Source organism: Nyctibius grandis, chromosome 23 (assembly GCF_013368605.1).
Source record: "Nyctibius grandis isolate bNycGra1 chromosome 23, bNycGra1.pri, whole genome shotgun sequence".
In the NCBI taxonomy this organism is placed as follows: domain Eukaryota; kingdom Metazoa; phylum Chordata; class Aves; order Nyctibiiformes; family Nyctibiidae; genus Nyctibius; species Nyctibius grandis.
The window spans coordinates 5,580,888-5,595,951 of NC_090680.1; the positions used below are offsets into that span (position 1 = coordinate 5,580,888).

General features: G+C 48.2%; 1 protein-coding gene, 1 long non-coding RNA gene and 3 other non-coding genes across 5 annotated transcripts in view; 4 read left to right on the forward strand and 1 right to left on the reverse strand.

Moving 5' to 3' along the window:
- Window positions 1–6,943, forward strand: part of LOC137673031 (uncharacterized) — a 9,044-nt gene extending 2,101 nt beyond the window's left edge. Inside the window, exons 2-4 of the long non-coding RNA XR_011049687.1 lie at window positions 3,168–3,299; window positions 3,743–3,882; window positions 6,659–6,943. This is a non-coding gene — a long non-coding RNA (uncharacterized lncRNA). The remainder of the gene's footprint in view (window positions 1–3,167; window positions 3,300–3,742; window positions 3,883–6,658) is intronic.
- On the forward strand, window positions 4,387–4,458 carry TRNAD-GUC (transfer RNA aspartic acid (anticodon GUC)). Its single transcript has one exon. It is a non-coding gene; the product is annotated as a tRNA-Asp (tRNA).
- On the forward strand, window positions 4,894–4,967 carry TRNAI-AAU (transfer RNA isoleucine (anticodon AAU)). Its single transcript has one exon. It is a non-coding gene; the product is annotated as a tRNA-Ile (tRNA).
- On the forward strand, window positions 5,248–5,319 carry TRNAD-GUC (transfer RNA aspartic acid (anticodon GUC)). The gene has a single exon. It is a non-coding gene; the product is annotated as a tRNA-Asp (tRNA).
- CPOX (coproporphyrinogen oxidase) lies at window positions 5,487–14,597 on the reverse strand. Its single transcript, XM_068417516.1, has 7 exons — window positions 14,336–14,597; window positions 14,123–14,266; window positions 13,332–13,442; window positions 12,456–12,597; window positions 9,101–9,319; window positions 7,929–8,033; window positions 5,487–6,019 (listed from the first exon to the last, which is right to left on the reverse strand). Exons 1-7 carry the CDS (start codon window positions 14,550–14,552, stop codon window positions 5,932–5,934), a joined length of 1,026 nt encoding a protein of 341 aa, XP_068273617.1. The 5' UTR covers window positions 14,553–14,597; the 3' UTR covers window positions 5,487–5,931.
- Between the last annotated feature and the right edge of the window lie 467 nt (window positions 14,598–15,064).

Genomic DNA, 15,064 nt, shown 5'->3' on the forward strand with positions numbered 1-15,064 from the left:
ACTGGACATGGCACTTAGTGCCCTGGTCTAGTTGACAGGGTGGTGTCAGGGCAATGGTTGGACTCGAAGATCCCAGAGGTCTCTTCCAACCTGCTTGATTCTGTGATTCTGTTTTCCCTGCGAGGAAGGCAGCTAACCTCTGTCAGGTTGCTAAAGGCTGGGAACTATAGGGGGAAAAGTGCTGTTTCAGCCTTAATAGAAGTATTTCTCAGTTTGTGCCTCAAACTTGGCACTATATAATCGTTTTTCCATTAAATACCAAACAGGGAAAAAATTACAATTTAAAATATACTTACGATATTCTGGAGTGTGACTCTGTGGGGCATCAGGACCCTGCAGAAAGGTGTGGTCAGGAGCTGCGTTTGTTACGTGGCACAAGAGTGCACACCACCAGTCTGCCACCACACTTTACAGACATTTCACCATGTTTGGGCACATTTATAATCCATTTCTCACATGTGCATATGCTGTTTTGCTCCATCCATCATCACTTACACAAGCACCGGTGATGACTCACAGGCCAAAGATGATGTCCCAGATGTCCCTCTTCTTCAGGCGCTGCCTTTTTCTGCCAAGCCCAATAGTCCAGTCCATGGTTCAGCGAACAGCCTCTTTGGCATGCCACCCAAAGAACAGCAGCCACTCGCCTCCGCTTGTCTGGATCCCGTGTGTTCCAAGTCTCCTTAGCGCTACCAGGACACGAGGCAGGGAGGTAGACTGTGATATCAGAAAGCTACTGTGATGGCCACCATCACGGTCACCATCGGAGGGGCTTCCTGATGTCGTACCCTATTAGAAGGATGATTCCTGTAGCTGTCCCACAACTCACAGAGCTTGTAGGTCCTGTTGTGCTACAAGACATGGTGCCTGCCCATCCTGACCTACAGACGTGGGTCTATCCAGCGTGTCTGAGATGGCGGATTGCAGCACAGCAGTTTGCCCCCGTGAGTGTCCTCCCACCCACCACCATTTCCTTTTGCCCTCACTCTGTGGGGGCTGGCTGCTAGCTGCCAGGCTCACCAGACAGCACACCCCACCACAAGTTTGCCTGTGGTGGTGCCGGGGTTTGTCCCAGCCCTAGGACTAAACTTTGAGCCTCATCTGTGGTTGAAATAATCTTCCAACATTTCTTTCTCAGAAATAACTAATAATAATTATTTAGCCAAAAACTCTTCTACCAGATACTTATGACTTTGCAAACTTTGGAGTCCTAAGGTTGCCTGGAAGGATAATTTTACGTTACCTTTCCCTAGGCATCCTTCTCATCTTGAAAGACAGCGAAATGTATTTTGAACTATACTCACACAATATCTATATATTATATAAGCAATACAAACTGTGCTTCTTGCATTTTTTAAAATACTGAAATAATTATTTCATAATTTTCTTGGAAAATGGTATTTTCAAAGGACTGAGTGATGAATAAATTAAGAAGAACTTAAAAAAGGATCAGGGATAATAATATGTCAGTGTAAAAAGATAGAGGTTAAGCTTTGCTGACTGTCAGCAAAGGGGAAGAGCACCTTTGGAAGATGTGTCAACTCATGCTGTCTGAATACAGTGGATCCCATTAAGACAGATATGGAATCTGACTTCCTAGGATCTTCCCAGAGCAAGTCAGATGACGCAAAAGGCAGACCACAAAGCTAGTCAGCTCAAAACTTTTCTGATGCCAAAGCTATACCAAATCATTGCACATTGTCATTAAAAGCTTTCACAGACAGAATCACAGAATCACAGAATCAACCAGGTTGGAAGAGCCCTCTGGGATCATTGAGTCCAACCATTGCCCTGACACCACCGTGTCAACTAGACCAGGGCACTAAGTGCCATGTCCAGTCTTTTCTTAAACACATCCAGAGATGTGGCAAAAAAAACCCCACATCCAGAGACTCAGCAAAAGCAAAGCCTTTAGGTTACGTTTGAGGTTTCATGTGTATATGGCATTGAAGATTACTGAAACGCGCTGCATTTCATTGCAGTTGCACCTTCTGGCTCCTGGCATGCAAATTCCCAGTTGCTCTTTTCTTTACTGAACGATCTCCTGTTCTGGAGAAGGTCTTATCCCAGTGGTCCTCAGTTAGGTTGTTAATGCCGATTCCCTGTGGTGGGTATCACCTTGGTTGGTGTTCCAGGTAGCTCAATAGGTCTTTTGTGGTCAAGTTTTTTTTTCTGTGCGCAGCCCTCGAGAGTTTTCCAGGCACAGTGCAAAACTAAGAGAGGCAGAGAACAAGCCACTGCTTTAGGGATAAAAGTCTGGGATTAATCCTGGTCCCTAAAAAGGTGACCAACCCTGTCTGTCGCTGTGCTAAAGGGCAAAGCTACCATTTTATTTGGTCTTTGATGTACTTAAATTCCTCAAAGCTTTTGGGAAAGTCAGGCTAAGTCTTTTAGGTTTTCATATAAGGGCGTTTGTTAGGACATAATTTAAAATCTGCCATTGTCAGTTATCGAAGTATCTCTTAAGCTCGTGGGTGTCATTTTGGTTTGTGTGGGGTTTTTTGTTTGGGTTTTTTTTTTGTTTTTAAGAGGACAAATTATTTTATGGCTGTACGTAAATGTCAGTGAGGATTCAGACAAGCTCAGGGCATCTGCTTCAAACTGTACGCTGAAAATGTTACTGTTCTTAATCATTTACCCTAAAAACCCTGAGCAACGGTTTGGCTGCGAGGCGGCAGTGACCTGTCTGCATGCAGATCAACTTGTGAACTATTACAATTTTCAGCTAACATACAATTTTTGCTCTCTCTTACCCTTCATTTCCCCGTTTCTGCAGCTGATATTACTGGAACAAGTGTTTTCACTTACTTTTACTGTTGCCTTTTACAGTCAACCACCAGAATACACACAAAAATTCAGTGTGATGAATCCAAGTGTTTAAACTTGGCTGTCAGCATCAGGACAAAAGGATGCAGAAGTGTAGAATTGCGCTGTTCTGTGCTTTGAATTTAATTAATTCATTATTCTGAAATTAGTTTTCAGTGAGATGAGATCTACTCACAATAGCAGAAACATAAAGTAGACCTTACAGCTTCTCTCTTCTCTGACTAGTGTTTTTTGTTGTGATATTTCTTGATCTGAAAATTCTAATAAAATCCTTTAAAAGTGTGTTTTCAAGAGAGCATGAGACAGACTAGAGTTTAAAATCTATATTCTGCTTATGACAGGTACTCTTCATCTGGCATCTGGAGTGGTTGTATTGCTTCAGCACTATTTCCCACAATCTTTTGATCGGCTTCCTGAGGACGGTGGTCTCTCTGATGGATGAAAACCTACAGTCTTGGATTTGCTTTTCTTAGGTATATTGCTTTTTGCAGATTCTTCCAGGTCTGTAGCTAACTAAATAATTACTTTCTGTGGGCTGCCCACAATTTTTTTTTTAAAGCCCCTATATCTCACTGATAAATTATGCTTTTTCAACTTAGAAGCCTTTATGGTATGGGTTTCTTTGTTCTTCATGCATGCCTGGGTCTTTCTGCTCTTTTTTGCATCAGATGTTTCCAAGTCCAGATTTTCTTACGCTGGATCTATGGCTGTCTCCTCATGCCCTGGACTTGGCAGTCTTCCCGTGGCAGCTTTGACATCTTCTTTGCGGAGAGTGTGGGAATGTCCCTGTTAAATGTTGCCTGGTCTTGAGAAAGCTCTTGCATTCTCACGATACATTTATATGCCTTCTCTATGCAGCTGTTACCTTTTTTTTTGCTTCTTAACGTGATCTTTTTATTAATGTGTTTTACGATAGGTGGTGTTAGTGGCAAATGAAAGAGCAAAGGAGAAGACACCTGAGGAGCTCAGCTCATCACTCGTACTGACGTTTGTGCAGCAAAGGGCTTGGAATTTGACGATGTCCTTCTCCTTTACAACTTTTTCACTGACTCAGCGGTATTTAATTCTTAAGTATTTTCTGCATTTTTTTTTTACTTAATGCCTTGATTTTACAAGTGATCTAATTGGCTTTCCAGCTGGGGAAGGGTTCACACTTTCCTCTGAGGACAGGTGGTTTCACCACAGTAGAAAACAAGGCTCATCAGAGGTTCAGAAAACGAGCCCGGCTTCCCTTCGGGCTGCGTTTTCCTTCAGACTGGCTGTCGCAGCGTCAGGGAGAGCCCTGGGGTTCACACACCAGCGTGCGCACACACACGCCTGCTCGCCCAGCAGCCGCACCCCAAGGCTGCTCTGCTGCCTTACTGCGTGTGCCTCCCGCCTGCTGGGTCAGGGCAGTTAGTCTGGCGGGGGGACACCCACCACCCCCGCGGCGTCCCTACCGTGAACGGGGTCCCCGGGGCCTTGTGTCACCGCTCTGCTCAGGCGCGGCCGCACCGGGGGCGGGCGGGGGCCCGGAGGCGGCTCTGGGGGCTCGGCGCGGGGCATCGGCTTTTACCCAGCTCCTCGTTAGTATAGTGGTGAGTATCCCCGCCTGTCACGCGGGAGACCGGGGTTCGATTCCCCGACGGGGAGAGAATATCTTTTAGCCCCGGGGACCGCTCCTGCTCTTCCTCCTTCTCCTGCCGCAGCCCCGGCCGCGGCGTGGGCAGGAGGGAGACGATCGGCAACGGCGGCAGCGTGCGTGTTCCCGCGGCCGGGAGCCGCTCGGGGAGCGGAAGGGTGGCGGGGCGTTCCGCGGGGCTGCCTCCTGCCGAGGCCAGGGAACGCGGCCCGGAGGAGGGGGGCGCCGAGAAAAACGAGGCTTTCGAGAGCCTGCATTTTAGCGATTCGCGTCAGCCCGGTTGATGCCCCGGCGGCTCTGCCAGAGGTCCCTGAAACCACCCGCCGGCGCGGTGTTTAAAAAGAGCGGGCGCGGTGTCACTGCGGGAGCAGCTGCCGGCAGCGTTTCCACCGGCGGCGTGTCCGTGGGGCGCGAGCTGCGAGCACGCGCAGAGTGTTACTTACAGCGGCCGGTTAGCTCAGCTGGTTAGAGCGTGGTGCTAATAACGCCAAGGTCGCGGGTTCGATCCCCGTACGGGCCATCTTTATTTTTGCCGCCCTTGGAGGTGAGCAGATCGCTGGCTTTAACGGAACGCGCTATGTGTATTGTGTTGGTTTGTATTGTAACACGGAAATGAACACAGTAGCGCCCAACGGGAAGCTTGACCTCGGCGATGAGAGGGCAGCGGGTGTGAGCTGGCCCGGTGGGCCGCCTCTCCCCTCTACCCGGTCGCCGGGGCAACCGCCACCCGCAGGGCAGAAACCCGCCAGCGGTGACACCGAACCACGTGGGGGCGGGAAAGGGACCCGCCAACATGTCACTCCTCGTTAGTATAGTGGTGAGTATCCCCGCCTGTCACGCGGGAGACCGGGGTTCGATTCCCCGACGGGGAGGTCACACTGCGTTTTGCGGGACGGCAGGGGGAGGAGAACCTCCCGCCCTGCTTTTCCCCCCCAGTGTCCTCGACAAGGTTCGCGCTGGAGGAAGTCACTGTGGAGAACATCAAAATACACGGGGTTAAGTACCACTTTTTCAAACCTTCAACTCTGCTTTCAGGAAGTTGTAAAATGATACCAAATATTCCCTTTATTCTTTACAAAAATATTTCTAGAACATCCCAACATTTTCTAAGAGTAAGCAGTGCTCTTTAGGCACAGATAATGCTTTCATTCCACTGGGAGAACACTTCACAGTTTACCATTTTGCAGTCAAACAAAGCAGTTGAGGAAGTTAAGTCAAGCATGCACAGCAGTCCTGCGAGGGTATCGCCACTCCTTCACAAGGCAGCATCAACGGGGGGATAACATTAGCTGATCAATCTTAAAGAATGAGTTCATGTATTTGCAAGTTATAACAAGTTTACAGCATTATTAAGGCACGAGGTAAAAGTACAAATAGCTACACTAAACCGCCGTGCAACAGCAGTTTGAGTGAGCTGGTTTGCAGGCATTCCTGTTCTTTCACAATGGCTCAGTGTGAGCAATCCATCTTGTTCGCACTCCGTGTCAGTGCACCCAGTCTTTGGGATTGCGCAGAACCTCCAGGATTTCTGCTTCCTTCGAGCTCTCGGCAGGGGTGTGCATGTACTCCCACCTGCAGGGAGAGGGGAAACTCACTCAGACCGCCCAGGTGGCTGCCCCCTTTCCCGCACCAGGCCGTGTTCAGACTTGAGTTGCCTTTTCTGAGGATGCAAAGCTACATACACAGTGGATACTCTCCTGTCAGGTAGACAGATATGGCTGCAAATCATTAAGTTCAGTAAAACCAAATAATAACACTGGAAGAGACAGGAGGAATGTTAGCTCAATCTTTTTCCCAACTTCGGGAAAGGCTGGAAGAATGAAGAAAGAGCAATGTCCCCTACCCCACAATCCATGCATGTTAATTTGCAAAGATCTTTTAGCAGTCTCTTGTGACACACTAGTATCACGAGGAAGACGAGCCAAAAAAGAACCCAGAGAAAAGAGTGTGAGGATACGAGACCCAAGGGAAATCGCCAGCTTCAAATTTTATCATTTGATCCTGACGTAATATTTTCAGCTGCCCAGGGTGAGTTTTTCCAGAAGCTGGACTGGAAGCACTACAAGTCCTTGTTGAGTCTTGGTTTTAAAAACAAAGCTGATGAGAAACTCCTTTTTATTGAAAAGGCAATTAAGCAGCATGACAGAGGAAGAAAAGTGTCAGCATTCACAGAGGGAAGAGTACAAACTTTTTCCATTTCTTTTTCCCCAGAAAGGACCCATTCATGCTGTGAAGCGAGCTATTTACATTGATGAAAACAAGCAAAACCAGATCATCCCAGCAATTAAATCAAAAGGTAGGACGGTGCTACACCACCAGGTCAGGGACATCGCTAGTGTGGGCAGTGGGATGAGGCTATATGGTGAGAAGAGGACTGCCTTCGTGGTTAAGGTGTGGCAGGCAAAGGTCAGTTTTCCTAGTGGAGGGAGGTCACTAATGAAGTCTTATGAAATCCATAATAGGATTTGTGCCACTCAGCATATCTAAAAGCAGCCTAGAAAGGGGAGTGAACAGTAAATGACAGAGTTTGCCGATATCACAAGATTAAACAAGATAGTTTAAAACACAAAAAGGCAATATTAAGCCAAGCAACTGAGCAATAAAATGATACGTGAAATTCACTGTTGATTGATCAAAAGTGATGAAAACAGAAAAAAAGTTACATACACATTGAGAGACTGAGTTAACTTTTATTGCCCAGAAAAGATCTTGAAGCCAGCTCAATGCTTAGCAGCAGTCAAAACCAGCAAACAGCATATTAGGGTTATGAAAGGAATAATGAACTAAAACATCATCGTGCCACGGTATGAGTCAGCAGCACACCTGCATCTTGGGTAACACGTAGCTTATGTTGTCTGTTCCTTATCCCCCATTCAGAACGGGCACAGAAAACTTAAGCCTAGAGAAAAGTGGCAAATGTGATCAAAGGTATGGAACTGTACAAAGACTAAGAAGAGGGGGACCTGTCAGCCTGGAAAACAGGTAGTGAAAAAAACAGAAGCCTGTAAATTAATAACTGTTATGGAGAAAACGAACAGGAAGAAAATCTGGTTACTCACTGAAAAGTTAAATGAAATCATCAGGTGCAAGCAGAAAACAAAGAGGCACTTTTTCATACAACACACAGTTAAATTCTGTAACTCCTTGCCACAGGCTTGTCAGGACTGCCAGAAGCTCACATGGTTTCAAAGAGCTGCCAAACAAAAAGCTATGCAGTGAGGGGGGGAAATCTGTCAAGAGGTACTCAGCACAAAAAACACCACTTTTTTTTTGGTCAGAAAATAGGTAGGCCATGTATTACTGGCAAGTGGGTAAGTGCAGTAGACCACAGAAGCGTCTGCATGTATTTGGCCAGTTCTTGTATTGGGGATGAACTAACCGCTGTTGAAGAGACTGGACACAACAGACCTTTGATTTAATCCTGTAAAGTATTTTAATAAGAACAGTGCCTACCTGCAAGTCCACATAACTATGCCCTTACCTTGCAGTCAGTGGCAGAGACATAAGAATGCTTTCAATTCTTGATCCGGGTGTCAGGAGGCCAAACTTTGTACCTCTGTCGTAAACCAAGTTGAATTCTACATACCTATGGTGAGTGAAGAGATGCAACAGAAAAAACAAGTTTATTATCAGGAGTTAGCTTGTGCCGCCTTCTGCTAGCAGACATCACATAAACCCCGCCTGTCTTTCTGCTGTGTTGAAAGCCCAAGGCTCCCAGAACAGTCCCACCAAATTAGCATATATGCTTATTTGAGTAACTGCTGCAGGCCAGTGATCTAAACTTGAACGCTTACGTCCTCTCTGTGCCAGTCTCACAGATTTCTCTGCAGAAGAGGCAGAAACTAAAGGCTCCCCAGTTCTGCACGAAGCACGTGTATTCTCATTTCTCCATACGCTTACACAGTCACAGGACACAGAGAAAGGAGTACAACTGCCTCTACCAACGTACTTAAGCTTTTGCTGCATTAACAGTTGTTCATGTTAATAAGCATTCTCCAAAGTCTTTTAAGTTACAATGACTTTGGACCATGCTAGAAAAACAAAACTCCTCTGTATCTTTGTTCCTTTACAAAGACTTCACTGCATCCTCATTTCAATGCCAAGATCAGACGGAATAAATATGTAAGAAGCTGAAAGTGCTCTTGGGTACAGTTATTCCATCACTTTCTGGGGTTTAGCTTTCTTACCAAACAGGAAGCATGACTCCCTCACCCATATACTCCTCGTGTCACAGGGCAGTCCCATGACCCATATCATTGGGCTGCAGGAGAGGGCAGGATTCAGGACACCAAGCACACACGCACCCCTTTGCCTGTTACAAAGCAGCAGTTTCTCTTGGTTTTTGAAGGACTTGGAGAGAAACCGTGGCATTTGGTATGGTTGCTTGTGCTGTGCCATGGGAAAGTGGGGTTATGGATGACGGTGTGCTGGTACCTCCTTTGCACCCTTCCCGGCAGTCTAGCGTTGGATTTCAAAAATAGTTCTGTGCACAAAGATGTTGAAATTCTCTGGCAAGCTTTAGAGCGCTCATGCAAACTTAGCCCACTCCACAACAGGACATAAACTCTGCAACTGTGAAGAATTAGCTCTTTTTTTTTTTTTTTTCCAGCATAATCCCCCTCCCATGTATTCTTTTGCTCCTTCAGTACTCACCGTCCTCTCCGAAGCTGCTGCCACAGCTTTTCCTCTGGTGTGAAGGAGTCATGGCAGTGCCTTTTCACAATGGGAACGTAACAAGGCACAACAGCTTTGGCACAACTCTTCACAAACTGGAATACTTCCTCCTTGGAGGGAGAGTCCACGTCGTCAAAGAATATGCCTCCAATCCCTCTTCGCTCGCCACGGTGCTTGATGTAGAAGTAGTCATCGCACCTAGAAGAGGCAGCAGACAATTATTACTATGGTCACACAGAATCACAGAATCAACCAGGTTGGAAGAGACCTCAGGGATCATCAAGTCCAATCATTGCCCTGACACCACCTGGTCCACAATATTCAAAGAAATGAACAGAACTCCAGTTACGTGGCTCAGGATGGCACTAGTGAAATATGGATGAAAAGTCAGCTCCTGCAGTGCTGGGTGCCACAGTTTCCCTGACTGCTGAGGGCCAGGATGGTACAGCAGCACCTGGAAAGCACTCCTGCCTTCACTTACAGTAACAGCTCTGCTTAAACGGCCTCCACAAAGCTACAGATCACCGCACAGTCACTGAACACGGTAACATTCAAACACCATGGCAGATGCTTCCATGTGGAGTGATCCAATCCATATCCTCTACTTACAAGGAGGAGGGACACCTGATTTCAGAATTTCACCCTAAGAGCTCTTTCGAGATTTCATTCCCAGAATTATATATAGATCCCAAATATTTGCACAGCTTTCAGATGAACTCAAAATAAACTTGGAAGATAATTTCTTTATTCTTTTTGCCATTCTAGTGAAAGAATTGGTTTTCTGCATCAAAACTAAAAGCATCTATAAACCCAAGACCAAATAAGAAAGCCACCGTCACTTAAGAAAAAATCAAGAGTCAGCCTTCCTTGGAAAAAGGCTTTTTAATAGTTAAACTTGGAGATGGACTCATTCTAGCACTGGCTTTTGATGGCTCAGATTCAAGTTTATGAAGAAGTAAGTGCAGCTTATCCTACAATAGGGAGGCAATTAATCTCTTTTAATTTACTGGGAGTATGTAGGTGTGCAATTACTATAAATTAGCTGATTCATTGTATCCACACCCTGTCTTGTACATAGCTGTGTGCTTGGGCAGCCATGCTCTGCAAGTCTTCACCTGGAGGAGAAATGGCAGTGAAGTAGGAAGCAGAAGCCATCAACAGCAAGGAAACCCTGCCTTCCTTCAGGACTAGTTTTCCATGCGTGTATCCATCCACAGTTGCTGTTCTCAAGCAATATAAATGGCATGGGCCTAGCAGGAGAGACGTGGAGATGTAACAAATAACCTCAGCAATTTTTTATTCACTGGGATGATCATAATTTTTTTTTTTTATAGCAGCAGGAAGAGTCAGGAGAAAAGGCTGAGGCAGAAATGCAAAAGAGAACAAATCATAGAATGGTTTGGGTTGGAAGGGACCTTAAAGATCATTTAGCTCCACCCCCCTGCCACGGGCAGGGACACCTTTCACTAGACCAGGTTGCTCAAAGCCCCATCCAACCTGGCCTTGAACACTGCCAGGGAGGGGGCAGCCACAGCTTCTCTGGGCAACATGGGCCAGTGTCTCACCACCCTCACAGTAAAGAGTTTCTTCCTAATATCTAATCTAAATCTACCCTCTTCCAGTTTAAAACCATTCCCCCTCATCCTGTCACTCCATGCCCTTGTAAAAAGCCCCTCTCCAGCTTTCCTGCAGGCCCCCTTCAGGTACTGGAAGGCTGCTATGAGGTCTCTCCGGAGCCTTCTCTTCTCCAGGCTGAACAGCCCCAGCTCTCTCAGCCTGTCTCCAGAGCAGAGGTGCTCCAGCCCTCTGATCATCTCCGTGGCTTCCTCTGGACTTGCTCCAACAGCTCCATGTCCTTATGTTGGGGCCCCAGAGCTGGACGCAGCACTGCAGGTGGGGTCTCACGAGAGCGGAGCAGAGGGGCAGAATCCCCTCCCTCGCCCTGCTGGCCACGCTGCTTTTCATGCAGCCCAGGATACGGTTGGCCTTCTGGGCCGCAAGCACGCACTGCTGGCTCATGGTGAGCTTCTCGTCAACCATCACCCCCAAGTCCTTCTCCTCAGGGCATTCTCTGCCCAGCCTTATTTATGGGTTTATTTTAAAATATATGTATTTATGGGTAACAAGCCTGACAAAGTCTTAAAAGCTAGATCAGGAAGACAGCATGGTAAACATAACAAGAGCTTTTATGTTTGAGAAAGGTGGGAAAAGGGGCAGTGCTAATTAGTAAAGCTCAGAGGAGATTCACACTGCTCGGGCAGTGAGAACCACATGCCCCTACGCAGCTGCTGCTTACAGCAAGCACTCGTGCTGGGACTGAGCAAACTGCCTTTGTCCATGCAGCACAATTAGTCCTCCCCTGAGCTGCCCTCAGACTAAGAACAGGCTTCCTTCTCTCTGACCCCCTGCCACTGGCATTACTAGCCTGCTTACGCTGCAAACCACCTGACCATTAAGCAGACACTCTGAACTACCATGCAAAAATTCATCAGAGAACAAGACTGTAGCCTTAACGTTGTAAGGTGTGCTTCTCTACTAAGTGGTTCACACCAGAGCTCCAACACCCACTTTATCTCCTGTCCTCAGACAGGACCTGGTAGCTTACAAAAGGGTAACCCCACCCTCCTGGATACCACAGCTTGTAGCAGATAGGATTATCAGACACAGAACAGCAAGCCCCCACTGAACAGTGAAGGATCCCATCACCTGTATCTCTCAGCTCAAGAAGAACATTCAAAGTTTGCATCGTCAGAGAATATGCTGTTGAACTCTCAGTGAACGTGTCACTGGAAAGAAAGTACAGCTCCATCAAAACTACGAAGCTCCTACACTAACAACAAGCTCCTTTCCCTACCTAGCAAAAAAAAAAAGGGGGTAATAAAGGTCAGACTGAAAGCAGAGAAACTGGAATGGGATTTTCAGAACTGCCACGCTGGCCCAAGAGCTCACACTGAAGTTGTGCACATTTACCATGAGTTCACTGTAAGCAGAATTAGTCTAAGTCCATGGGTAAAAGTCTCCTCCTAGTTTACCACCAGAGGCTAGAAGGAATTTTTAAGTTGCCTAGTGAAGCCTGTGGCTTACAAAACCTTGTAGAGTCAGCTCGGTTTTTATTCGAGCTATAGACTTAATGGTCCTAGTTGTCAGCCCTCTTATTTGAAAACCTCAGGCCCCTGCAAATACGAGATTGTTTCAGACTATGTTTTGCCTCAGTGCAGATTTGCTGATTTTCATTAGAGTACGCTGATACTTTTCAAAAGGCACTTAAGTGGCAATAGCCAGTGCCACCTTCTGCTCCCACAGAAGGAACCCAAGCGCCTCTCTCCCCACGTACCATTTCTTGTACTTGGGATACAGCTTCAGATCATGCTTGTCACAGGCTTCTTTCAGAGTCTTGTGAAAATGAACGGCATCCTCTTCATTCAAGTAGGTTGGAGTGAGGTCAGTCCCACCACCAAACCACCACTGTTTAGTGCCTATAGGAGAGAGGCAAGCAGCAACATTTTTTCTTTTGAACTTCCAAACAGAAATACATTGCTAGTGGTTCGCCAGGAACCAACAAATACTTTTACAGTACAAAACAAAACCATTACTCAGTGGTGTTCCTACACATCAATCATGAAAAACTTGATTTCAAGGTAGTGCAATGAGCAATGACTTCAGGAAAACATGGAACCAATTTCAAAGCAGTGAAAACCCTTTATTCAGTATTTTGGACTGCTGACCCTGACTACAGGGTATCAATTTCACAAAATGGGCTGGCAACTCCTGTTCAAGAATCCAGAAACATTTTACTGCATGCCAAGGAAAGGGAAGATCATTATTAAATCCAGGGAAGTAATTGACTAGAAATGATCCATAATGCTCTGTCAAAATAACTGAAAGAAAACTCTCTCTGAGCTTCTGAGAGTACGTACACTGTCACAAGGTACCGACAGGCTCTCTGTGTTAGACCACCTCGCCTGGAGTCCTGCTTCGGACAGCAGCAAGTTGCAGAAACTCAAGAGGAAAAAAGGCCCAATGCACGTAAAGAGCGATGTTTCTGACAGTACATGCTCCCAGCTTCTAAGACAAAGGTACATCCTGACCAGAATGCTTATCAGTCCTTCACAGACCTTTCTTCTACTAAGTTCTAGAATTGCTTCTTTGAAAATGTTTTACATACAGAGTCATATGTTTTGTATGTACTTCACTGGATTATAGTTCTTACCGTCTGCTTCCTCAATCTCAAAGTATCTGTAGTTGAAGTGCATGGTTGGAACATGAGGGTTCTTTGGATGGATAACAGAGCTCACACCCATGGCACAAAAAGGCAGTTTCCCTGGATAAAAAGACGCACAGGAAAAAAAAACCTTTCAGTTTTTCAAATAACTTCATTTATAATAATTTAAGGAACATCACTTTTTATCCTTAGGTTCAAAGCTACTCTTGCATTACAAGAAAATTTCTCGTGTTGGGTCACCATAATAATGAATCAATGTGCAATTTACTCCTCATCTGCACGTTTCTGTGCACCTAACTAAATGCTTTTTTCTTGTATTTATCCTAAAATGCAATAATATGTTGGTCCACCCATTAGACGAAGACCACTTAAAACAGAAGGTACTGCTACGGCTTTCCACCACCCCCAATTATCCTCACAATTATCCTTTGCTACACAATTGTGGGTTGATTCGTCTTTAGCCTTCAGGTCTTTTTGGTTTTCTCCCTTCACCTCTTTGGTATAACTCCGGTGCTGTTTCACTGTTGAGCTACAGTGTTGTTATTGAGAAACAACCTGTGCCGACAGCACGATGCTTAAAGCAGCGAGACAGAGGGAGCAGCACCCCGATACCTACTTTTTTAGTGATATAAAAGCCCACCTGCCAGCTCACTGCTTAGAAACCACGACAGAAATGAAATCTTCCCTTGAGCGTGCATCAGTCCTTCTGTTCCAAGGGCAGACTCGGCGGTCAGTGAAGGTGTCCCGGTCCCCCCCCCGCTCCCCGCCGCACACCTTACCGTCTCTAGCCTTCAGAGCCTTCCCCCTGCTCCGCATCTGCCGCGCCGCCTCCTCGGACAGGAGCCCGGACACCACGGACACGTTCACACCCGCCTTCTCGAACACCTCGCCGTCCTGCAGCACGCAGCTGATGCCGCCTCCGCCTGCCAACGCCGGGGTCACACCGCGCCGGGGCCGTCGCCCCCGGGGTGACCCCCGCGCCCCCCCCGTACCTTCCTTCCTCTCCCAGGTGTCGACGGCGAAGGCGGCGCCGGGGTCCAGCTCGGCCAGGGCGCGGCACACCTCCGCCTGCGTCTCCATGATGAGCAGCTCCATGCGGCTCCGCAGCTCCCGCCGCCGCCGCCGCAGCTCCCGCAGCCCGCTCACCGGCGGCGCCATGAACCGCCGCCGCAGCTCCTCCTCCTCCTTCTCCTCCTCGGACGCCGCCATCGCGGCCTGCTGCCACCGCCACAGCCCCAGCCCCAGCCCGCCCAGCGCCCCCGCCGCTGCCAGCGCGGCCCGCCGCCGCCCGCCGCCTGCCGCCACCCCCGGCGGCGCGGAGCCCAGCGCTCGCCGGCCCGCCGCGGCGGCGAGAGCGACGGCGGGCGGGGCGCGGGCGGCGCGGGCGGCCCCGCAGAGCAGCCGCGCCGCCACCGCCGCCATGACGGGCACCAGGGCCGCAGTGCTGGCGGGGCGGGCCGCGGCCGGGCCGGGCGGAGCGGGGGCCGGGCCGGGGCGGCGCCGGGCGGCTCCGCGCGGTGTATAAATGGGTGTTTATGTATGTGAGGACAGGCCTGTGTCCGTGCAGGAGGGTTCGTCCCGGCTGGGTGCCCTCCGGTGCTGGGTCGGCGCCGGGCTGCCCACCCCGTGTCGGTGCCGCGGCCGGGAGAGGCCGCGGTGGAGGGAGCGCTCGGGCGGCCCGGCCCGCCCGGTGCGGCGTTGGGAGAGGGGTCCGCTGGCCT